This window comes from Pseudorasbora parva, chromosome 9 (assembly GCF_024679245.1).
Source record: "Pseudorasbora parva isolate DD20220531a chromosome 9, ASM2467924v1, whole genome shotgun sequence".
Classification (NCBI taxonomy): Eukaryota; Metazoa; Chordata; class Actinopteri; order Cypriniformes; family Gobionidae; genus Pseudorasbora; species Pseudorasbora parva.
In genome coordinates, this window is record NC_090180.1 from 32,536,988 (window position 1) to 32,563,159 (window position 26,172).

General features: G+C 38.5%; 1 protein-coding gene across 3 annotated transcripts in view; it reads left to right on the forward strand.

The window, feature by feature from the left end:
• The first annotated feature begins 4,632 nt into the window (after positions 1-4,632).
• The window catches only part of ssx2ipa (synovial sarcoma, X breakpoint 2 interacting protein a), a 37,266-nt gene continuing 15,726 nt past the window's right edge, over positions 4,633-26,172 (forward strand). The window contains exons 1-6 of one of the 3 annotated variants that reach the window (XM_067452274.1): positions 4,633-4,820; positions 15,136-15,278; positions 16,597-16,763; positions 21,385-21,585; positions 22,047-22,157; positions 25,381-25,516. In XM_067452274.1, the coding sequence (XP_067308375.1) occupies positions 15,233-15,278; positions 16,597-16,763; positions 21,385-21,585; positions 22,047-22,157; positions 25,381-25,516 (661 nt within the window). In that variant the 5' untranslated portion in view covers positions 4,633-4,820; positions 15,136-15,232. The remainder of the gene's footprint in view (positions 4,821-15,135; positions 15,279-16,596; positions 16,764-21,384; positions 21,586-22,046; positions 22,158-25,380; positions 25,517-26,172) is intronic. The other 2 variants (XM_067452273.1, XM_067452275.1) reach the window with 2 other exon arrangements.

Here is a 26,172-nt window from a genome sequence, read left to right on the forward strand (position 1 = left end):
TTTCATTACCTCTTCTCTTCCTCTGCCCAGTAGGAATAAACAATTGCAAAAAAAAAAAAAAAAAAAAAAAATGAAAAAAAAAAAAAAAAAAAAATATATATATATATATATATATATATATATATATATATATATATATATATTTCCATCACCACCATTACTTCTCGTACTTTGAATTGAATCAGCAGTGAACTGACTCATTCAATGACACTATTTGTCTTCTGTAGAGCTTCAGATAAATTAAACAGTTATTGAACTGAATCAACACTGACCTTAGCTGAGCTGAAGAATGACACTATTGTCCTCTGTAGAGCTGCTATAGAATTTTTCTTATTTTTGAAGTTTGCATCCTTGATCATTACTTTCCTGGTTATTACTGGTGCTTTGAAACGATCTGTAGTGTATGAAGTGATATAAAAACATTAAAAGGACTTATGTGTCAGTCAAGAGGCTGTTGTTTTTGAGTGGATGTCAATGGAAGAGAGGCTTCGGTACACTGAATACCCTAAGCTGCATTTGTGAAGAAACATATCACTTAATGTATTGACGGTTGGCTGATCTTTAATGTATTCTGAAGTGAGCTATATTGAGTTTACTGTTTTAAAAGTCACTGTTAATTATATGACATGTAGGATTCCGTTTACGTCACTCCTCATTCTTTTCTATGGCTCTCTCCCGAAAAGGACTGTTATCTTCCTCAGAGAACACACATTCGTGACATAATGTCGCTTTGACTGTCGGGAAGAAGTGCGCATATCAGCAAAAGCAGTGGAAAACTGTTGCTTCGCAACATGGTATTGTCACATGGCATTAAAAACCTTGAGAAGGAGACATGCTTACTGAAGACAACACCACGGACAGACAACATGCAATTAAGAATAATGAGCTTGCATGTAGTGATCAAACTTCCACCATGGCAGTGTTTTCAATAATCCAGTCTCCCTTCCTTAATGCATTATCATAAATGTTATATTATAATGATATCTCTAATTCTCCTTAAGTAAATAAAATAGCTTTTCCTAACCAGTCAGCACTATAGGCTAACAGCTTGCTAAGCAATGCCGAACTGAAAACATTACCCATAAAAAGTTGTCTCGGAAAATTTAACTTCTGGATTTATTTCCACATTGTGGAACAATTCAGTAAGAACGAATTCAGCAGCTGTGAGAAGAACCATAACAACCAGCATGAGTACCCTAGCAACCGCATAGCAACAACCTAGCAACCACCCTGAGAACCCTAGCAACTGCATAGTAACACCCTAGCAACCACCCAGTGTACTCTAGCAACCACATAACACCATAGCAACCACCCCGAGAACCCTTGCAACTATCTAGCATCTATCTATTTTCTGATAGACAGTATTGACTTCAAAACGGTCAAACTTTAAATTACTTCAAACTGAAAACCTTCAAACTTTAAGCTTTTAAAAGTTTATCAAGACAATTTAAAGTTTGTGTACAAACATTTTTTTTTATATCTCTAGTGCAATATAATAATCATATTAAGTTTCATATTCTGTATTTCCAAATATATATGGAAGTTTTTTGTTTGTCCCCTCAAAGGCACCAGTTAGCTTGAACGTGTTATGTTCCAATGTTAAAACTTGTCCCATTGTCCCAATTGAGCTTACATGAGCAGAATTTTATATTTGATTCATTTTAATGCCGTTTTGATCTAGTGGAGTTGAGATTGTCGTCTTTTGAAGCTTTAGAAATGATTATTTCTGTTTGGTTACAAGTAATGTTCACTTTAAACTTTCAGTTTATTCTGTATAGGAAATACTTGACATACTTCTTTAAGAGTGTCTAGTTAAATATGGTTCAACGGCCGAGTATTTTCGAGCACTATTAGTAACGTCAAGTGTTGTTCTCTCCAGCAGTCAAGCTCGAGTTGTTCGCACTCCTTTCCCACCCAAATAAGTATATTACCCTAAACTGCTGGAACTGGGATCCAGTTACATTTGAGTCTAAGGGTGCATCCGAAACCTGGAAAATGCTGCCTGTGGAGGACACATTTCAAGGCAGAATCTAATGTTAGCTCCCCTTTACTGTCTCCTGTCTCCTGAGATACCTTTAGCCTTTTTGAAGGCAGCATGTGTCCTTCGCTGCCTTTGATATCCCACAATCCTGTGCTTTCCATTCAATGACAGTTGAGCTGGGAAAAAAAGATGGCATCCGAAAGCTGCGTTTGCTGGTCAGTTTGTGTGGAAATGTATGTTTTTTTTTATTTTGCACTTCTGATGTCATTTCTAGCGAGAAATTACTAATGTAGTAATTCAATATTTGTTTAGTTCTCACCAAAGCTCTCTCTCTATTTTGCTGTAGTTCATTGAAATGTTACACTGCCTCAGAAGTCATAAATCAGTTTTGTGAGGTGTCTTCATGCACAAAACGCTGCCTTACAAGCCATTGTCTCATAAGGCAGCGAGGGAACGAGTCAGCTGCCTAGGTTTTCGGACACAGCCTAAGTTTGTTCCTCAAAGAGCCAGCAGATGGCAATGTTAACTGTGTGGCGTCAGAAATAGCCAAGTAGCTCTGTCCCACATGCTTTATTTTCTCTAATTTAAAGTTTGTAATCCATGCACTGATGTAAATGTAAATTTTAGGCCTATAGACCATCACTGAACTGTTAAGGCCAGTTGAGTATCTCTTTAGTGTAACCCTGCTCAGTTTTCCTCCAGGCAGTTCTTATTCAAATTAGTATGAGGTACTATTAGGTACATTATATACTGCACAACTAATTTCTACTTTGCAATAACACGATGATGCATGGGCCATTTTTACTTCTTGATAAATATAGAGCACAGCACAAAGCTTCATGCGCTCATCATCTCCACTTGAGACAACAAATGTTATTCACAATGTTGTATCTGTCACTGTAAGATGGCAGTAAAACTGCAACTTATGATGCGATAACTCTGAATAATTGTATGCATGTTTATTTTTTCATCTGTGTCAGATGGAGATACACTGGCACGAGAGAGATTGTGGTCTGTCTTGCTGGTTCAATCCTCGCTACGCCTCCCGAATGGTCTGGGGGCTTGTCCTTAAACTGAAGAAAGATCAAGTCTCCTTCAACTTCTCATCTCAGGCATTCCACCAGATGTTTCATTTTGATGGTGAAATATAGGCGAGCAATAACAAAAGAATAACAGTGTTAATTATGAGTTCTATTAACAACCTAAAAATAGGTACTTTTCTTACCTGAAATTTAAAACAAATCCCAAGAAAGAGTCAGGCTTCTTTCCAAATGTATTCAAATGTTGCAGTTTGTTAATTCAACAAGAGAAGCAAGCAAACAAACAGTGTTAATTATTAGTTCTTATAACAACAACAACGGTTTTTTTTTCTTACCTGAAATCAGACGTCATCATCGAAATCATCATCAAACAAACAAGCAAACAAAAACAAACAAAAGTGTTGATTATGCATCTCGTGCTGAACACTGGTGATCGGTTCTGCGCAGATTTTGCTCATCTCAAACAAGCCTAATGTCTGCACTAGTTCTGTGACGTAGCAGAGAGCAAAAGCACGCGCCAATTTGTTGTCATGGCAAACAGATTCTTTGCAGCTGATTGGCGGAAAAAGAGAGAAGGAGGGGAAAAAACGTTTTACACTGTGATGACGCATTTTAACTGTCATCAACATCGTAAATCCTGTAAAGTTTTTTATATTTTCAATAAACAATGTATGTACATTTATGACAATATTCTTTGTATTATATTTCTTTAGCATCACAATTAGTTAACTCTGCCGTGAGGCTGTGGGAGTGACGGTAATATTTTTTCTCTCTTGTCTGCCGTTTATCTCCCTCTATTTTTTCCCTCTTTATGAAAGTTATGAAAACGCTATTGTTGAGGTTTTCTTTTGCTTTTTAAGCAAACGGAAACACACAAAATATATTTAATGTAGTCTCTCCAACTATGACACTTCTGAGAAATCTCACAAATGTAAGGTGTCCATGGGCTCGCTCAGTATAAAAATACCAGATTAATAATCTGAGAAACAACCTTGTGTAACACTATGAGTTAGGTAGCCTATCATAATGGCATATAGTTTGTTAATAATATAATAATAATATATATAATAATAATAATATAATATTGTAGTATTTCTTGAAATTAAGTCCTGAGCTAAAATTAAAATGGTCTATACTTATATTAGTATATGGTCCCCATTGTTGTAATATGTTATAAATTATGCTGTTGGATAAATACTTTTATTTTGTTAAACTGATTATTTTGTTTTTCAATAGGCCTATTAGCCTACATGTTTGAGCCATATATAGAGAGAATAAGTTAATTAATTAATTAAAAGAAGAGTGAATTAAATAAACAAGCGATAATACATTAATATAAATAATGGTATAAACAAATTTATATAAATTGAGGAATCAATGTAGGCTACTTGTAAATATACAAATATTTAAGCATGTACGTTTGAATTTATATCTTTGTTATTATTTACAGTAACAATATTTGTTTTTAAATAATTCATTTTTCTTTTCCATACATTCGTTCCCTGCAGCCAGACGTTAAACACCTTTTGCTTGTCGTTACAGGCAGGTACAAGAAATGGCCCAGCCAATGAAATAGCGATATACTGGTTGCTTGACAACAGGCTGGCCAACGAGCGTCGTGTTTGTTGATTCGGAAGAGCGGAGGTGCGCTTCAAATCACCCAAAATCGCCTGCGCTCCAGGGCAGGTGGATGATACTCACACTGCGGTCTCTCACGCACGGGATCTGTCTGATCAGTCCAGCGTGCGAGGCGAGCACATGGTAATCTGACGGTTTCGATCCGCGGACCCGCCGCTGATGTAAGTCAACCTGTGTGTGACTGTGTGTAACGTTATTTAGCGTTGTGCTAAAGTTGAAACTCGGGCTGTGTCTCTAATGCCGTGTGTTTCCTACATCGTGTCTAGGGGTCGAGTGGATGTGTGCGAACTCGCATAAAATCCTGTTTAGGTAGATAACTGAAACAGACCCAACGGTCATTCATTAAAAATAAACAAATGTGTTTGAAATGTAACGTTAGTGTTCTATTTAGTAATGTTGCAGGCAGAAGATCAAGATGCCGATAACATTGATTAAGATGCAGTAACTTGTTGACAAAATGAACATTTCTGAAGCATTGGTGCTTTTAAAAACCGATGTATTGGAGTTAAACATTATTTACTCTAAGCTTTTCCACACAGTGGACGTTTCTGCCATCTAGCGAGTAACACGAGACTACTGTGTAAAACGAAGTTAACAGATTGAGTTTGCAAGAATGTCATATTTGATTTCGTTTGATTGGATGCTTGTGGTTTGCTATTGGTGGATCTCATGCGAGTGACCGGTTGCCCCGCCCTCGTCATCAGAGAAGAGAGGGAGTGTACATTATTCTTATTCAAGATAACCAGGCAGGAACATTAGTTTATGACAATAATGATGTGCACCGATAAATAATGCAATGGTTTATAAAAAAAAGAAGAAGAACGTTTTGTCCATTTTGGTGGACCAATTTCATTTGGCAGTATTGCGGCAAAAAGTACGTGCAAATAAATATCAACATTGAGACCTCAGCATTTTAACCCAATTAATAACCTAGGGCAACTGCCCCTGGGCAAAATATTGCAACAAACTAATTTGGGAGTAAATGTGATTTGTTTCCTATCCCCTATATAGTTCACTCTCTGAATCGATCTCTATCCCCATAGAGCGCACTGTCTGGTTGTTCTCTAATCCCTATATTGTGCACTGTCTGAATCGTTCTCTATCCCCTATATAGCACACTGTCTGAATCGTTCCCTATCCCCAATATAGTTCACTGTCTAATCGTTCCCTATCCCCTATGCACTGTCTGATTGTTCTCTAACCCCTATATAGTGCACTGTCTAATCGTTCCCTATCCCCTATGCACTGTCTGATTGTTCTCTAACCCCTATATAGTGCACTGTCTAATCGTTCCCTATCCCCTATGCACTGTCTGATTGTTCTCTAACCCCAATATAGTTCACTGTCTTATCGTTCCCTATCCCCTATGCACTGTCTGATTGTTCTCTAACCCCTATATAGTGCACTGTCTGAATCGTTCCCTATCCCCAATATAGTTCACTGTCTAATCGTTCTCTGTGCACTGTCTGATTGTTCTCTAACCCCTATATAGTGCACTGTCTGATCGTTCCATATCCCCTATATAGTGCACTGTCTGAATCGTTGCCTATCCCCTATATAGTGCACTGTCTGAATCGTTGCCTATCCCCTATATAGTGCACTGTCTGAATCGTTCCCTATCCCCTCTATAGTGCACTGTCTGAATCGTTCCCTATCCCCTGTATAGTGCACTGTCTGAATCGTTCCCTATCCCCTATATAGTGCACTGTCTGAATCGTTCCCTATCCCCTATATAGTGCACTGTCTGAATCGTTCCCTATCCCCTCTATAGTGCACTGTCTGAATCGTTCCCTATTCCCTGTATAGTGCACTGTCTGAATCGTTCCCTATCCCCTATATAGTGCACTGTATAAATTGTTATTTTATAGATATTTGCATATTATTTTCTATTTTCTATAAAATATATATTTGCATATTATTTTCTTATTTTCTAAACTATAATTTTGTTATTTTACTAACACAAGTAATGACTCAATTTAGGCTATTCAATGCATATTGTTTTTTAAATGTTTATTCTTGTAGCTCACATTACCACGTTACAATATTTCAATAACATAAATTATTTTTTAGCCTATGCTGTTTTCTTTTACAAAATTAAATATTTTAAGTAAAATCTAGCCTACAGTGTAAGGCATGTAAAAAAGATATCAATATTTGTGTAGTCTGCCCGACACTGTATTTTCACAGACTAACGCGTCACTTCTCTGGCATAGACTACAGTATTTAAAATGGAATATATGCATTAGTTATATTCTCAGTTTAAAGGCCCACTGAAGTGCCTTGAAACATGCCGCATTATTCAATGTGTTGATGTGATTTCCCCTAAAAACGGTCCAGCTGTTAGCAGCTCCTCCCCTTTTTTGAAACGGCCAATAGCGTTTCGTTAATATACAGTTTGACTAGAGCGCAAGAGCGGACCTTTCTCTGTTTGGTAAAGCCAATTTCCTCTAACACTGTTTAGTGTTTACCATAATCTCCTCCATATCGCTTTGAAAGGCAGCATTCTGTGCAGAATTCAAATGGGTCGATATGTTTGTTGTGTGTGCCGACTCGCGCATATTATCCATGCTGCGCTCTCCTGTCTTTAGTCTGAATTTAGACCAGAGTCTTGGTGCGTGTGTGCTGCTGCGGTGCGTGAAACTAACGTGAAAACAGACTTCATTCGCCTCAAATGAAAGCATATTTACACTGAATCGTTTCCTAACAAATATATGGTGTGCTATGTGCCTTTCACCATGTAGAAATTATTAAATATGTGTTAACAACTGACCGATTTCAGCCACAGCTTCAGCAGCGTAGGGGGCGGGCTTTAGATTCTAGAGAGCATTTTGATTGGACAGAAGATTTGACGAGACGGTGAAGTCTGCAGTGATGTCATCAAAATCTGAGATTCGTTTTAACGGAAGTGAGAGACTGTAAATTTTTGAATGCTTCTGTATCTCCTAAATGCAAATGTTATCATAGTTTTGGAACACACCAGCTTATCCCTCACTTTAAGGCTAACACAGTCATACTAAAAGCTAAAAAACTTGATGTCGATCAGCCATCATGATGGACGATGATAACGTCTGTCGGCACAACCCTACCTCGAGGGCTCTGCGACAGTCACATGATTGAAAGACTAAAAACTATGAATTGGCTGAAGTGAGAGACTAGGGCTGCATGTTTTCAAGTTTTTCATTAACCGTTAACCGAGGCCATTAGCGGGTTATACTCAGTTAACCATAGTGTGCGTCAGGGTTATTTTTAGTTTATTAATTTGACGACCACCATCTCCGTAGTGAACGCGCCTATAGAGAGAAATGCCATCATGGATTACATAAACAGAGAGTAGCCTATTTCTTTTCGTTTTAAATTGTTAAAAGACATTTCAAGCTTTCTTAAGATATATTTCATGTCTGTGAGGCCTACGCTGAGTTTCGTTAAATTAGGATAAGATGCGCTCCAGTTCACGAGCAATGCAGGTGGCTGCGAGGGCGCCTGCATGATTAGGGCATGTAGTAAAATATGCAGCCGAGAATGATTCACACAGCGTTTGACTCGCGCGGCTGAGCCTCTCCCGGCAGAGAGTTCAAGCATCTGTGGAATCGTCCCTTCAGCTCTGGCCATCTTGCTTTCAGTCCGCGATTAGCTTTTTTGTTTTCTTCATTACAGTTAAAGTAACGTCTGCTTTTCTCTAGTCATTCACAAGTTTCTCACTTCAAACTTTCTTTCTTCTGATCCGTTATGTAGCCTACAGCGCGCGAGGCTCCCGCTCTGCTTCTGCCCTAATGCGACTTATTGTCCAGTGCGACTTGTTATTTTCCTCTTCATGACACATTTTTGACTGATGCGACTCCTACTCCGGAGCGACTTATAGCCTGAAAAATGCGGTAAGCACTGCATTGCAATACTTGCATTTTGCCCCGTCACTCTCAGTGTTAAAGTGCTCCCACGCTTTCTTTGCCCGCTTAGAAAGCTGGTCATGACTTCTTGTGGATATTACAAATGTCTGGGAGTGCTCTGGCGGTCTCTAGTGGTGCAAAAATATATTACAACTAAATTCAAAGCACGTCATTGACGCCACTTAACCGAGAAAAAATGTTTCACTCGGTTACGCAATTTTTAACGGTTAATCGGTCAATCGGTTAACCATGGACACCCCTATGAGAGACTGTACGTTTTGAATGCTTGTATCTTTTAAATGTGAATTTTGTCCTTGTTTTGAAGCTTATAGATAACATATTCATACTAAAAGACAAAAAACTTCCATTTTGATTTCGTGGGAACTTTAAGTGAAATTGATTTAAGGTTCTACCCATTCCTTGATGCATTTCCGGCTTAACAAGCCTTGGTAAATATACCAAATCCACTTGTAAAATAATGTCAGGCCTCTCAATGATTAACAAATGATAATGGGTTGGGTTTTAATCACAAGCCCAGGTGTTCTCTCCTGCAGAGAGCCATTTTAGTATTTATCCACTACAATCATGCATTTGAATATTATCATATGACCGAGATGGTTTATTATGATGGCTCCCATTTCCTTTTACCGTACATGGCACTCCTGTGCCATCTTCATTTACTCTATTCTTCCTTTACATGTCATAATGAGTAATTACTCAGCAGGCTTTTATCTCCTTTGAAAACATTATTGGATTGTCATTTAGGACTTTGAGTGAGTAAAGACTCCTCTTTCTCCTAAACTATCTACTGACCTAATCTGCTAGACTGTGTAATCTTCTTGATAAACCATTCTCTACCTCACTAGCCTTCTTCTGACCACGTTTAAAGTGACCTTTTAACATCACGATCATTACTGAAAGCAAAGTACAGTTTAAATATGACACTGAGCGTAGAGGATTAATGTTTAACAGGTTTTTTCACACGCCCATATTTGAGCGCCATACACTTTTTGTCTTGAAAGGCTGTTGTTAAAAAATGGCTAAATGGGACAGATGTTGCCGAGGGCATTAAAGAGGAGAAAGTTGACAGCCATGATAGATAGCCAGCTAAATAAGGTCACGCTGAAAGGCATTTGTAGAAGGGGTAAGTGCACTGAAATATGACACCTTTCCGAAAAAATAAAAAAGTGACTACCAAATTCATCCACAATTCCACAATCCAAAAGTGACGGCAACGTTGATGTCATGTGACATTGGTGTAGTTTGTTTATAATCTGAGTCTGACTTTTGCGTTCTCCTTTAAGTGACTGTATTTGAGCTTTCTGAAGATTATCTTGATATGGAAGCTTGTTTCTGCCACAGAATAAAAAAAAATAGTTGTAAATCAAAAGTCTAACTTTATCTCACAATTCTAAATTTATATCTCACAATTGCGAAAAATTAGGATATACTAAGGCGCAATCATCTAACGCATGTAAACATTGATCAGCGAAAATTAAACAGAAGCTTAGACGTACTTGTTTGACGCGTAAGAACTCTCCTCATTGGTTCTTCCTGAAACTCAAACATGCTGCTTAACTTGAGAATGAATTTCATTCGTTCTTGCTGAAGCTTAAACGTGCTGCGTAACATGAGAATGAACCTCATTGGTTCTTGCTGAGGCTTAAACACGCTGCGTAACACGAGAATGAACCTCATTGGTTCTTGCTGAGGCTTAAACACGCTGCGTAACACGAGAATGAACCTCATTGGTTCAGGAACGTCAAGAGAACATGCTAGAGCTTCCGTTAACACAGTTGATGTTGATTTAATGTTTAAAATCCTAAATTAAATCTGTTTATGATACAGTGATCGTGTCCCTTCAGAAAATTTGCAGTAAACGGTTCGATTCATATGGATTATTTTTACGATCTCTTTACAACTTTGATGCTTTAGAATGTTCATAGTTGTGTTGCTGTCAATGGAGGGGCAGACATCTCTTAGATTTCTTTTAAAATAACTTCTGTTCTGAAGATAAACAAAGCTGAATGGTCAGCTGATGGACAGCAATTATTTTTTAACTAACCCACTGTTGTGTATATATTTGATTTTTTTTTTTTTTTTTGATTTGAAGAATTTATTTCACACACACATCATCATTTTAAAGACAAAATTAACAATAGTTACAGAAAGGTTATTGTGTGTAAAAAGGGGAAACCCCAAAGAAGCTACTGAAAGCTTTTAGGAGGGGGCCCAATATAATCAAGTATAATCAAGATCATAATTGTAACTGTGCTGATAAATTAGACCGAAGTTGTTTGTCAGAACTGTTGTTTATGATGGAATTGTCTGACTGCTGCACAGATCTGTGTTTGAATAATGAATGAGCAGGTCAGCAGAAGCCAAGTCGATTTTAATTATAACCTCACTGTGTGCCAAATAGCACTTTAGATGCTTCTATAAGAACAACAAAAATGAATCTTGGTGTTGGGAGGTTAATATGTGTGGCTCATCTTATTCCAGAAAAGTCATTCATCACTCTGTTACTCTTTTCAAAAGTCACAGTGGCCATTTCAAGCTGTTATTCCTGCTGTTGGCAAAATCTTTCAAACGTAGTCACCATGAAATCAAAATGGACAATTCCCTTTTTTTTATGAAATGTTGTTATTAAAAATGATTTATCTGTGCACATCATTACTTAAAGGGATCCTTCATCGCTTTTTCATATTAAAGGTCGTGTTCTTCACGATTCCATCTTTCAAACTTTAGTTAGTGTGTAATGTTGCTGTTAGAGCATAAATAATACCTGTAAAATTATAAAGCTCAAAGTTCAATGCCTAGCGAGATATTTTGTTTAACAGAAGTTTCCTTTCAAAGCCTACAGCGAACGGCCGGTTTGGACTACACCCCTGCAGAAATGACGTCACTAGAACCGTTTGTTGACTAACAAGTACACGCAAAATAGGGGGTGTGGTCTTGTTGCTCTCCCACGTGGAGAAGAGCGCGCATTCAGCGCTTGCATCTCCCCGTTATGGTAAGAGGCGGGACCTTTCTGGGCAAAGTGCGCTAAGCTGCTGTCCAATCACAACACGGGAAGGGCTGGCCCAATCAGAACTCGTTACGTATTTCTGAAGGAGGGACTTCATAGAACAAGGAAATCATCAGGCCGTTTTTAGGACAGAGAAAGTACTCTCAGAAGTGCTATTCCGACATACATTATAGTTCTCCTTTTTAATTCGCTTAGAAAAGCACCACGTTTTATTTTAAGTCATCATATTTGATCGTTCAACTATTGGTGTAACTGTATTTAAATAGGGAAAACGTGGAGGTGTTTGGTCGCTTCTAACTTGAGGCCTGTTGCATGAAGCTAGCTTTTCAGAGTAGGTTTAGAGTTGACAAATCCAGATAAATCCAACCTGGTTTAGATCAAGTTCAACCGTTTCTCAAAGTTCGGTATAAACTTTCTCTGTCAACTCAGGTTTAATCCAGAGTTTGCGATCAACTCTGAAGCGCGTGCAACTGAAAGTGTGACAAGTGCAGCAAACAGCCAATCACAGTGTCCGTTTGAGTCGCTTGTCTTCTGAAAATTGAGAGATCACTTTGAAAATTATTATGAAATTAAATGTGTTTACAAGGCAGGAATAAACGCTGCTGCAGCAAGATTTTGAGAAGGAAACTGAAAGAATATCTGACTATCAATGCATGATGTGAATCAGAGAAATTTGCCTAATTAATTTAGATTAATTAGGTTCACAAAGAGCTCAAACTAATGTTGTTTAAAATAAGTATGTATGCATGTATTATATTACTTTTTGGATACTTGTCAATTTGTAGCGACTCAGGCGAATCAAACACATAATCGCCAGTTACATTTAACAAATATGCTTTGAAAGTTGTGCTGATGGCAGACCTTCCCCCAACACAACAGAGGGAGATTCTTCAGTCACCCTGGAAACCATCTGATAAGGTGTTTTTATGGCCCCGAAAGGAATTTGGCCACATGAAGTTTCAGACACAAAGAGCTTAAGACACAGAGCTTTTGCCTCAAATTATAGACAAACCATCTATAGATGAACATGCACCCCAGGACATTATATGTAAACACATAACTGTTTTGTAAAATGTTTCTTCTGTATGGTATTTTGCATCTTTTTGTCTGTGTCTTAACAAAGTACTAGTTCAGATAACCTCATATATGTCATGTCTCCTATCAAATTAATGCTCACTTCACGACTTACACTTCCATGTATATCACTTATTCAGAAAATGCAATGTGTGTTTGTTGCATTAATTATAGTATGAAGACTCAGAGACCCACTGAGTCGAACTTTCAAACAAAGAGCCATAAATCTGCTGAGGAATTTCCCGCCGGGAAACCCCAACACTCTCATTGGTTAAGTCTAACCCTGGAGGGTGGGACTACGGCCAGACCATAAAAGGAGGACCTCGGATGCCCTCCTTCTCTCTTACCACCTCCCTCTCTCTTCTCTCTCTGGCTGAACCAACACGTCATCGTGGCTGGCCCTTGAGCCAGGCCACCAATGCAGGCCCTCCAAGCAGGCCCCATCTCTTCCAAAAATCTTCTCTTCTACAATCCGATCTTCAAGAACACGAAGCATCGCTAAAGCAAACAGCCGCTTCCCTCCCAACCTCGGAAAGGACCGCCGGACACGCAGAGACACGCAGAGACACGCAGAGACACATACGCACACAAGCGAGAAGCCAAAACGAAACCAAAAAGAATGCAAGTATTCTTATTCTTACTGCTGTAAAGAGGGTGTGTTATTCTCCCGTTGGGATAAATTAACTCCGTGAAGGTCGTATTTGTTGAAGTGAAGGAAAGCTGTTTCTTACCCTCCCCCACTCTCTTTGTCTCTCTCTCTCCCTCACTCTCTTTGTCTCTCTCTCTCTCTCTTTTATCTCTCTCTAATTTCAGTCTATTCATTATTCTCTTTTATGTATTCTTTCGTTAATATCTATACTTCTACTCTCTTGATGCATATTTAGTATGTACTTTCTGTGTGAATTGTAGTGTTATTTTTAGTCTGTGTTTATTAAACCTTCAAAAGACATTTAATGAGTTGAATCTGTTATTCTGCCACATACACAAAGTCAATGAAACTTGCGATCTGAACGTTACCTAACTGCTTATGCTACTATGTTAGTAAAGTAAACTGTATGACCATTTGAAATATTGAACTTATCCTGATCAGTAAAGTTAATGTTTCTCATGCGCTCGTAAAGCAGTAATCCCTTTATTGAGAATTGATTTGAAAAGTCTATAACTAATTTGCAGGACAAACTTAGTAGGATCATTTCAAGCAATTCCATAAAGGGTTACTTGTATTTAATTAAACAATTTTCCCTATCGGAAAATTTTAATACGTAATGAACAACTGGCAAATTATATTCATAAATTCATGAATATTGAATATTAAATCCCTTTTGAGTTAATTATTCCCCGAGACATTAAACTCATAAGTCGTTGTTGTTACAAATTAATATAATATTTATGTGAACATATATGAATTCAAAGTGATTATAATTTATATAATATAAATATAATAAATAATTTGCACCAAAAGATGCACAATTGTTTTTCATTATAAACTGCTTTAATTTGGAAAGAGAGATACAGGGGGTGTGGCTTTATTGCGTCTTTACTTGCAGCTGATTGGTCCAGTTTGGGTTTGCGATCTCTAACCATGAAGCTTCATGAAGCATTCAAAAACCATGAAGCATTAACCTTCAGAGCAGGTTAGCTGTGTAGTGTATGTTACCATGGTGATGAACACTGAGTAAAAACCAATCCACCTTCTTGAGCCCGAAAAACCAGAGTTTGCTCAAACTAATTTCGAACTTACCTGGGTAACAACTGAAACCAGCTTTGTGCAACAGGCCACAGATCTCTGTTTGTCACCATAGTGAATTAACTGGGCTTAGTGGGCCAAGGTAAATGCTATCAGATCGTCACCGCACGTCAGAGCGATTAAGTGCACGCACTCAGACGAGAGAGGTATGTATCAACTCGTTTTAGTTAAGGAAATAACAGCAGTGAAGTATCCCTTTAAAATGTCCACATATCAAAAATATAAACATGCCCCTCCCCCCTCATCTCTCCTTGTGTATACCGGTGCCAGGGCTGGGCAACAAGGTAGTTTTGCAACGCCTACTTTCTACAATCAAATCAATTCCCAATTAGTAATTTTCATCATCAACTAAGTTGTTGGTTGACAATTAGTTGTTTGAGCCCTAGACATGACCCACGATGGATTATAGCCCTGTGAGCCAGCAGCTCTTATGTCACGGCTTTACTGCACCACACCTCTGACTGTGGCTGTGCTTACGTATTCTTCAGCCAATAGATTGACTAACTTGGGCTCAAAATGAATTTATAGCACTTGTAATTGAAGCCATTACCTGTCTGTGCAGGTATAGAACTGAAAAACACCTCAATCCTCCTATGCTTTTCTTGCTGTACATGTTGTCTCAACCCCCTCCGTCACCCGCTGGCTCTGTAATAATCCCGCAGTGGTATCCCATGGCTAATCTAATCCGGCTTCAGAGGCCTGCTGCTGCTGTGTAATCCAGTCTGCTGACTATTTTATTTCAGGAGTGATGGCTGAGTGTTAGCCTGCGCCCTGTTTCTGGCCTGCGTCTCACTTGGAAGAGCAGGACAACCGAGAATCCTATCCAAGCTGAATGTTGACATGGGAGATTTGTGGACTCCAACAATGATGCCAGATCCATCTCTCGGTGAGCATCGAACATGGAAAGATTGTGTCCGGGACTGTCAGAGTTGGCTTGATCTTGTTAAGAGACTGAGCTTATTTAAGGCTGGTTTATAATTAATCTGTGTAATGTTGCATTATATTGAAATTAATATATTTCTCCCAGTTCCCCCTTTCCCCCCGTAATAGGTTGGAAGAAGTTTACACTAAAAGACAATTGGCATCATTTACTGCACCTTATGTCTTTCTAAAAGGGCAAATTTGCATTTATGTTGAGGTTAGTAAATGAACCAATAGGACTAGAAAGACTCCCTCTAATTCTTGGACATATGTCGAGTCAAATGCATAGCATGGTTTAAAATCCCAATCAATTTAGCTGTTTTCACCAAATTTCCCACGGATCCTTGTCAGACCATCCTGAAATGCTATTTAAAACTTTTTTTGATTCAATACCTTCCTATTGTGTTGCCGATTGAGATGAGCATGCTCCGGTACTCCTTGTTATGCCTACTTAACTCCTCATCTTGCATCTGTTCTGCTTGGCCTTGTAATTGCCGTTTGCATCTTGTATTTGCTGTAGTTGTTTTGTTTTTTAAAGCTTTTCAGGGACTTAAGACGTGCGTACACGCCGCAATTTTTTTTCTCTCTGGAGAAATCGAGTGGACCTGGTGTATGGTCGTGGCTCGCAGCGTGTGAGAGGAAATTCTAAACGAGCCGAGCACGTTAGGAGCACCTCCCAACCTTACGATAATTTTTAAGCATGTTTAAAAAATTCGGGGTGTCGGCTCAGTTTTCGCCAGCGTATGGCTGTCCCCTATTGCCAAATCACGCACAAGCACGTCACATAGGCTCGATCTATGAGTATTCTTAGGCTAGAGCTCAGTGGCTGCAAACATACGGCATACACACGCACACGCTCTCTCACATGCGCCCTCTCTCTCCCTCTGGTTGTTTCTGTTGAAAGGAATGGCTACTGTTCTCTGCTTTTCAGCAAATCATTTACACACATTGTTTCTTTGTTTTGTGTCTGAAGCTATAGCAGCAACATTGAAATCTCCAGTCTCCGTGTTTAACGCGAAAGCTCTTGTGATTTGCCGCCGGCTCGTCGTGCAGTGCAGTCGTGTCGTGTACCAGCTGATGCGATTATCACATAAACTGACTCGTAGCGTCTGCAATATCTCACGACCGCCCCAGTGTCCGAATTCGCACAGTGTACGCCCGCCTTAAACTTTGACAGGTTACCTTTTTTGCAGACACACGGCACCATGTTAAAACAGTCATGTTAGACATGTCATGGCAGGCTTTAATAACAGGCTCTGCCTTTTCTTTTGTCTTCTGTACAGACACCAAAGAGCTATCCAGTATTTCTGGGATCAGCATGTCTCCCTCCAGGCAAAATTCTCACCATTCGCTGCACTCCACCATGGCGCTGCCCAAAACCTCCTACAGCGTGTTAAGTGCATTCTGCACTGAGGACAACATAGCGCAGTGTATCACATACATCAATCAGGTACAGTACAAGGGGTGTGTTAAAGCTACACTGTGTAACTTTTTTAGTTTATTCTTAGCTAAAAACATTTAGTTCTTTCAAAAATGTATGTGCTCATTAATGTATATTTACTTCTTTCAAGTGATAAGTATTCTTGTAAGTTTATAATATACCATTGAAAATACATACGGGTGAGGGGTTTGAATGCCGGTCACCATGTTGCCCCTCAATCTTGAAAGTACATTAGCCAAAGAGGGACATACCCGTAAATTCAAGCTTCGCTTTTTAACACTCGATGGCAATCATGAACGAGGTCGAACTGGAAGCCATGTTAATCTTGGACTAAATCGGCCACCGTAGGAGTTAAAACGAAATCGGAATTGAGAGGAACAGAAACTTATATTCACTGAATTGTCATATACCTTTACACCGCTAGATAGGGGAAAATATCACACAGTGTAGCTTTAAAGTATTGGTCGTGTTAGACGTTCTATCAGATTTAAATGTTGATGATTGGGAATGTGAGTATTGGTGTTGGCAATATATAAAACTTAACCAACATCATGAAAAGTGGAATGATTTAAAGTGCCTTAATTGACCTATCGGTAAGCCCCTCCCCTCGAACACGGATGAGCCAATAGCAGTTGAGCATCAGTAGCACGGGCACCTGAACTCGGACATGTGTTTCTGCTACAAAAATGATAAAACGATGTTCCTGGGGTACTGTTATACTGATTCCAAATATTTTTTTATTATTATTATTTTAATTTTTAATTTTTTATTTTTGGCTGTCATACTCTCATTAAAGCAGCACTAGGTAACTTTTCAACCTTCATAATATATTTTTTAAGACTCTTGTGATGATAAATCGACTTACAGTAGGTTGAATGACACGTCTGCCATAGCCTGATGGGGTCTGTATCGTTTTTTTATCGTACTTTTAAACTTCGGGTTTCGGGTAGTAACCCGAGAACAAAAAGAACTACAAAATTCGACTGCTTTACGGCATATACGTCACTTCCACCACCACCCACACTTCCTTAAATTCAGACGTGCGAGCCCAACTTTGTTCGTCGGATAATATAGTCATGTCCGAAGCAGCAGAGACAAATAAGAAAGAAAAGGTTTTGTTGGAGGAAAGCAATAAGAGGAAACGAAAAAGTGATGGGATTAAAGGCAGGACGAGGATCAACATGTGACCAGCGTTTGCTCGTTGGCGTGAGCTGAAGGAGGCGTGCCCGACCAATGCTGTCATGCTTGTTACGGTGAGCTACCACTCAAACATTGAACTGAAGTATCATATAGATTCTGTAAAACGGTAACCAATAGACTACTATAATGACGCTGGCTTGTAAACGTGAGCATCGTGATTATTTGGCGTTTGAAAAAAATAAAACCCATGAAATTATATTCATATGACATGCTGAAACATATGCTACTGACTGTAACGTTACCTGGGATGAAGACATTTCACACGCGACGCCAGAAGAACTCTGAACTCCTCTTGCAGTGTTCAGGGGAACTGTTAGTGCTGCACCGACCCGCGGCGCCACTTTTATGAAGTTATTTGGCCCGCCCTGCACCACTGTATATATTTTTACAACCCGCCGCGCACCCGCGACCATTAAATAGACATACGGGGTCCGCGGGTTATGAGACGACCCACGCATCACTAGTTTAGGGCTATCAGGGTTGTCATGTCAACAAATGCACGCGCGATGGCATCCCCTGTTGTAGGATGACAGATCTTACGACAGTAGTTGAGGACATTATTTTTTCCAAACTGTAGGGGGACCCCGAGAGCAAAAGTAGCCAAGTGCGGCTTTAAAGGGGTACTTCAGTGCTGGAAAGATGAATCTGTATTTAAACTGGAAACACAGAAAATGTGTTTTTGTCTCATGGGGATGAAAGACTACAATTCCCAGAATGCTTCGCTGCCCTGTGAGGCCATTCCCAAAGCCACCGCTACTGGATTACAGTGACTGAGTTCAGAAAGTACAGTTAAATACTGAACGTGTCTGTTCAATATAATGATCGAGTCGCCGCGTGAGTCTCACAGCACTAACTCAGATTAGGAGTCAGATTACATTTAATGTCATAAATGAGATGATTGGCTCTCCTGATGAGAGCTGAGGTCATCGCGACCACATTCGCGGCATACATTCACAACGCGTGTTCAGTCTGGCGCGTTTTCAGTTCCTTCCTTTGGAAGCTTAACTTTCATAGAAATTAATTTGAGAAGTTAAAACACTTACATTGCTCAGCATCCGTTTAAATGAATGCCTGTAGCTGCCAGCTGTGCTGTAAGTGTGATCTCCCATTCCCTATGCGCGAGTTGAAAACATGAGGAAATAGCTCCTTCTGCTGGCTGTAGTCTTTAGCATTTGGGCAAACAAAGATGATGCAAATATCGTCAATTTGCGTCACGAGAGGAATTTTTCCAGAAATAAAATGTATAAATCTCTCGTCTCAAGGGGCTATAAGAGGGGGAAGCACGATCATTTGAATATACTCCAGGGTTTGTACTGATACAAAGCCATATGCTAATCGCTGAAGTAACCAGTAACTTTAAGTTATGATTAATGTTAGTGAAAGGTAACTAACTTCTCACGTCATGTAATGGTGTAAGTTAAATTAAAAACACATAAACGATGGTCTACATTTCAGTGCGTTTCTCCATATTAAGATGGTTACATGTAAATTAATTAACCTAACCCTGTGGTACATGAACAGTGTTGATTCTGTATGTTATTATCTGCGATCATAATGAGGCTTCTCCTCATATTCTTCTTTATCGTTTAGTTTGTTTTTGTAAACATTTTTGATATTTCTGTGAGTTTAAATATGTTTAAGGTCTAAAATATCTGTCTTACTATAGTTGAGGGACTCCTGTTTTGATTGGTATTATAGTTTACGGGTAGTGAAAGTGAGAGCTTGCATGCAGTTTTTCCGAGTTGTTTTGCAGATAACAGTTACAGATTTACCAGTTATAAACTTCACCCACGAAAATGCACATGGTCTGTTTGTTTATTGTTTGTTGTAGAGTGTTTTTGTGTAATTTGCTGTGTATGTTAATAATAATGCAACGGAGAGAGTGAGTTTGTGAATGAGACGTTAATGCACATGCTTTGTTTGTTCAGCTCTTACAGTGATTTCTTTTGGAGTGAAAAACGATGTAATAAACTTCATAAACCATCAGTAAAGTTTGGTCATCATTCAGAAGGGGTATACGCAACATTTTGTGTCCAAAAATATCATGGGATAAGGTTTTCACACTGACAGATGTCATTGTAAGACAGCAAATCCGTTTTTGTCCAAGTTAGCAACAGTAACTAAGGGGGGTGGGGCTTACCGATAGGTCAATTGTGCTGTAACGACTGAGACAAATTAGACACAATTATTTATTATACTTAAACAAATAATCTTCAAAACTCGCTCTGAGGTGTGTATATATATATATATATATATATATATATATATATATATATATATATATATATATATATATATATATATATATATATATATATATATATATATATATATATATATATATATATATATATATATAAAATACACCCATACCCCTTTGGGTCAAAATGTTGTTCATTTTAATAAATCTTGGGGAGCAGCAGTGGCAGTGTGCTGATTCTCGTTTTTTTTTTATTTGTACTAATATGGCTCAGTCCCAGAGATATGGAGATCTAAATGTGGCTCCACAAGTAAATTGGTCAATTGTACAGTAGCCAAAAACCAAATGTGGGTCACTTTGCATGCAGCTGATGCATTTTCTTTTAATCTGAACAACAAATCATGTTGAAACTAGAAATGTATCTATTAAAATTAAAAAATATATATATTTTTTTCTTTATAATAAAAATTGTGCCATAAATATTGTTTTTCCAAAGTTTGCATGCCTGCCACTCAAAATGTTTTAAAGATTTCTCAGTATGATTTTAGATTATGGTTAACAACAAACTTTTCTTTTGAAATCTTCATATTCAAGGCCCTATGTGGTTCAATCCCATAGATATGGGGATCTTAAAGCAGCATGTTCAGTTTGTTGTATTTTACCCGTTTTTAATGGTCAAAAACCAAATGTGGGTCACTTTTAACATGGCCGAAACGTAATGCGTTTAAAAGGGAATGTTTGAAGAATAATGTTGAAATTAGAAATGTCTCATTTCTTCTATTAAAATGATTGCGTACTACAACATCCCGTTCAAAAATGTCACCGTTGGCATATAATGCAACAAAGAATGCTAAAGTCAACAGATTCAACTTCTACACCAAACAGTAAACTGTACCAAAACTGTAAAAATAAAATAATGACACCCCTGTAATCTGTGCCCCCCCTTCCAAAACGGTGGATAACTCAGTAAATATACATGTGACTTTTTTATATATATTTTGGCTTCTTTCATTTATGTATTTCTTTCACCAGACAAAAAATTATTAATAATTAAGATTATGATTATATTATTTGTGTGTGTGTGTGTGTGTGTGTGTGTGTGTGTGTATTGTGCATGTTTATTACATCTTATTAATTGGATTGTTGTCCATGGGTTTCAAAGTAGTTTGTGTTGTTTGTCTGTGATTGTCAAAGCAGATGACCAGATGCCATTTTCTTGTTTCTCCTCAGGAGGTGTGTTCGCTGGGCTTGACTGGAGTGAGTTTCGAGAGCAAATCGGGCGGTCTGAGTGCCGTGCCGGTCCTGAACGTGCTGTATGAAGTGCTGCAGCTGCAGAGGAGAGCTCAGCGTGCCCTACACGAGCTGGAGAGCCAGCAGCTGAAGAACGGCAGTGACCTCGAGCATCTGCAGCACAACAACTGTAGACTCAAAGTACTGCGCTTTCTACATTACTCCTGAACAAAAAGATCAGGGAAGTTTAGACTGTGTGGCCTGGAAAAGTCATGGAAAAAGACAAATATTGCCATTTATAGGTTAAAAAAAAATATTGTTTTGTGTTTAATTTTATTTACAGTTAATTGATTTAAGTGCTTAAACAAAATGAAAATTAGAAGTGGCACCTTGGCAAGTTCTTTGAATAATATTTATATTATACATTTATTTCAGCTTTATTTCAATCAACTTAAATGTTTTTTGACCAGTAACACATTTACATGTAAGCATTTGATATGAGATTTTTGCCCCCTGCTGTAGTGCTGAGTTTAACTATTTATTCATTCATAATAAAAATATGAGAGAAGTGAAGTAGGAGAAAACAGTAATGTAAAATCTTAAACCGTTGTTAAGCGTGAGCAGCCTGCTCTTAATTTCCCGTGTTTGTGTGCGTTTGTCAGGATCAGCTGGAGCACACGAGGAGAGAGAACTCAGGCCTGCACGAGGGTGAGCGACAGCTACAGTTGAAGATCAAAACCTTACAGAACTGCCTGAAGTCTGAGAAAGAGGAAGTAAGCAAGCCTCAGTTAGTTCACATGCTCATGCTCAGACAGGCATGACTGCACCCCGTCATGCTGCTCTACATTAGCTGCTGCACTTTTGGTCAGCGTTTAGTTTTTATAAAAATCTGGTCTGTTTGCGTTTGTTTTTATTCTGTTTAATTTTTACACCACAACCCCGGCAAACATTTCCATTAGCGTCTTTTACACAAATGTCAAATCGGTGTATTGGACTAAAAAAGAACATTCAGAATTGGTTTACAATTTCTTTCTTTTTTTTCCTCCCCTGCACAGGGAGATGTAACTTTATAACTGGAGTTATCTCGCAATTCTGACTTTATAACTGGGGTTGTTTTACATTCAGGGTCTAGACTTTTACGTCAATAATACACCCACAACAATAGGTGGTGCCAAATACATGTAAAACGAGTGTGCCAAGAAATGGTGTGTTAGAGTAGACTGTAAACCCAGCCTGATCTGCCGGCGATTTGATTTCACCCTGCAGCTCAATCTGGAAACCCTACATTAAAGGGTTACTTCAGCGATTAGCATATGGCTTTGTATCAGTAGAAACCCTGGAGTATATTCAAATAAATGTGCTTTGCCTCCTCATATCCCCCTGAGACAAGAGATTTATGCATTTTATTTCTGGAAAAATTCCTCCTATGATGCAAATTGACGATTGCCGCGAGTGTAGTCGCGATTACCTCAGCTCTTCATCATGAGAGCTCATTCAGCTCATTTATCTCACTCCTGCAGTTAGTGCTCAGTGCTGTGATACTTGCGCGGTGACTCACTCATTATATTGAACAGACATGTTCAGTTTTTAATTGTAGTGTCTTCTCCAACTCAGTCACAGTAATCAAGTTGGTTCCCAAAGGAATGGCCTCACAGGGCAGCGAAGAATTCTGGGAATTGTAGTCTACATTTTCTGTCTTTTCTCAGTCTAGAAGGCACCAAATTCAAAAATAATTTCACATTTCTACTACATTGATGACCCAGTTTAAATACAGATTCATCTTCCCAGCGCTGAAGTACCCCTTTAATTTATACTGCTTCTGTTGCACTTTTGCAGTAACCAATCACAGACTAGCTTATCCACCTGGTGCGCTATTGGTGGGTTTAATATGACAGATAGAGACGCGGGTCGGTGGGTCGGTGCCTGTTGATCACGCCTCTTGTGGTCTGATTGGTTGAAGGACTATCCAATAGAGGGAATGCATCAACGTCACTTTCCCGCCGGATCATGCCCCCCTCAGCCAGGGCTGAGTGGCAGAAGAAAACTGCAGTTAATAGAGGAAAATGCGACTTGAGCAAACTATTATCAGTTTTAACTAAAGTTTGGGCTCGATATAGTGGTCCTTACAATTTACCACAGATTCAGTGATCCATGGATAATGACATGCAGCCAGAAATCATGTTTTCCTGACATTTTTATGAGCCTGATTTCGACATGATTATTATAACTGTCAGTGATCACATTTTTCGAGTGAATCCCACATGTATATGCGGATGGGTCAGTGTATTGCAGCATGTAATTCTGAATATATTGTAGACCTTTTAATAAAAAATAATTATATTGCCCATGACAGCGCGCAAAGAGTGCTCCCTTTATAATCACTAAAAGCTGTCACTCATTCAATAAACGCAATCTCACAAAGTTCCGCAGTGAAGCTGGTATACAATGAATCTCTTATTTTCACAATGTCTGCACTTACAGACACGCTTGTTAACTGTACTCAACGCCTGGACAAACACTCGAGCGGTGAGTGGATTCCAAGTTCAACACCTGTGATTGGCCAATTCCGTTGTAGAAATCTACAAACGTGTCTGTGGTTTTCGAAGCGAAAACACGTTGGAAATGTAATCATTTTACGAGTGCAAATAGATACACACTGGATAATTTGCTAGCTCCTTTTTGCTAATAATATGCTATTATTACCAATATTATATAACCAATGCTGCCTCTGTCTTTTTGCCACTCAGTGGGGTGTAATCGCAAGCACTCCAGCTTACGGTGACGTCACATGCATTCCCTCTATTGCGTACAGAGTCATTCAAATAATGTTTGTTTATCACGCCTCTTGTGCAGTAAAAAAATACAGAGCAGACTCCCCAGACCAATGTTCAATCTTAAATTGAGCTTAGTCTGGTGATAGCCAGACAAGTGTCAGAGTGTAATGTTAGAAGATTGTGACGTCACTGATGTTCATAAACACTGTCCCCGGAAACACGTAACAAAGGAGGTGAGGCCATGTTGAGAAGAGGAAGAGTTGTAGTTGATCAGATTTAAGAGTCTGCTCAAGCTGTCGCATCCGTCTTTTCACATTTATTGCAACTACCAACAAAAAATGCAATAGCATGTCATAAAAGCAAGATGATAACAAATAATAAATTAAATTAAGAATAAACCATACCTGTTCTGTCTTCATGCAGCAGATATTCTCTGGCTTCTGCATCTTACAGCAGTTCCCACATCAGCGATTTATAGATTATCATGACTGAACATGCTGATTGATTACTTGAGTAACTCCACATAAATAAATCGCTACATAAATTCATCAATTAACCATTCAGAAACATCCTGTCTCATTCTACATGTTGTCACTTCTTCCTGATTCTCTCCATCATTGTCCGACTCCAGTTTGAAGATAAAAGGCAAGCCCTTGAAGCTCCACCCTCTTTTAGAAAGGGGGCTGGGAGCAGCAGCTCATTTGCATTTAAGGGGATACACAAAAAGATGCGTTTTTGCTCACTCTCAGAAAGTGACAATTTTAACATGTTATAAAAAATGATCTGTGGGGGTTTTTGAGCTAAAACGTCACATAAACACTCTGATGACATCAGTGACTTATTTTACACCTTGTAAAAAGGGCATTGTAGGACCCCTTTAAAAAAGAAAAAAAGTCAAAAGAAAAGCTTAACGTGAGTGACTGTCATGTATATAAATCAGATGGGCTACAGGTTATTTTTATGGTATGCCAAAAAGTGTTTATTTTTTTAATGTGATCATTGGTACATTTAACCAGTATTTCATAATTTCAATAAAAAAAATATAAATGAATGAAAGCATTTTCTTTAATAAAAAGCCCTTTTCCGCCTTATCTGGGTTGTCTTGTATTCAAAACAATACAGTATTTGTTTCCTCAAGTAAGACTTGAGTTTTGATAGCCTGTCTATTCATAATCTACATGCAGCCCCCTCACTGTTACTGTGTGTTATTAATATGGTGCAGGTGCAGAAACTGCAGAGCATCATCTCTAGTCGTGCCACACAGTACAACCACGACACCAAGCGCAAAGAGAGAGAGTGTTCCAAACTGAAAGAACGGCTCAATCAGCTGCTCGTCGACAAGAGAGACAAGAAACTTGGTCAGCATTGTATTTTTTTATTTTATATTTAATTCTAATTCTATTTGAAAATTAACTATAATGTGAGGTAAGTAGTTAGAAATTTGTAGTCTATCCCCGTGTTATTGTAAACAGTATAATAAGATTCTCTTTCTGTACTCCTGTTTTAGTTTGTGTAGTTCTGTTACTTACACTTAATACTTGGCATTGTGCACTAAAATTTATATTGGGCTCTTAGTCTTTTAATTTGGGTTCTGAATCAAGCATCTGCTAAGTCAGGGCTCCAGACTAACATGCACTCTTTGGGATTTTTTTTTTTTTAAATGATTTATATTATGTTCTATATGGTCTAGGGTTCTTAATTCAGTTTTAAAGATCACTTGATGCCAGAAAGGTTCTATATAAGGGAAAATGTCTTAACCCATTAAACATGAAATTATGCAATTATTTAATTTTTTTCTAGTTATGAAGTATGTTTAGGGCTAGTTAAATTACGGTTATCTTAAATGTAAAAATGAATTAAAACACTTCAAAGTTAGTCCATTGGACTCACTTTATATTAGGTTGCCTTAACTACTATGTACAGTGGGGCAAAAAGTATTTAGTCAGCCAACAATTGTGCAAGTTCTCCAATTTCAAAAGATGAGAGAGGCCTGTTATTTTTATCATAGGTACAC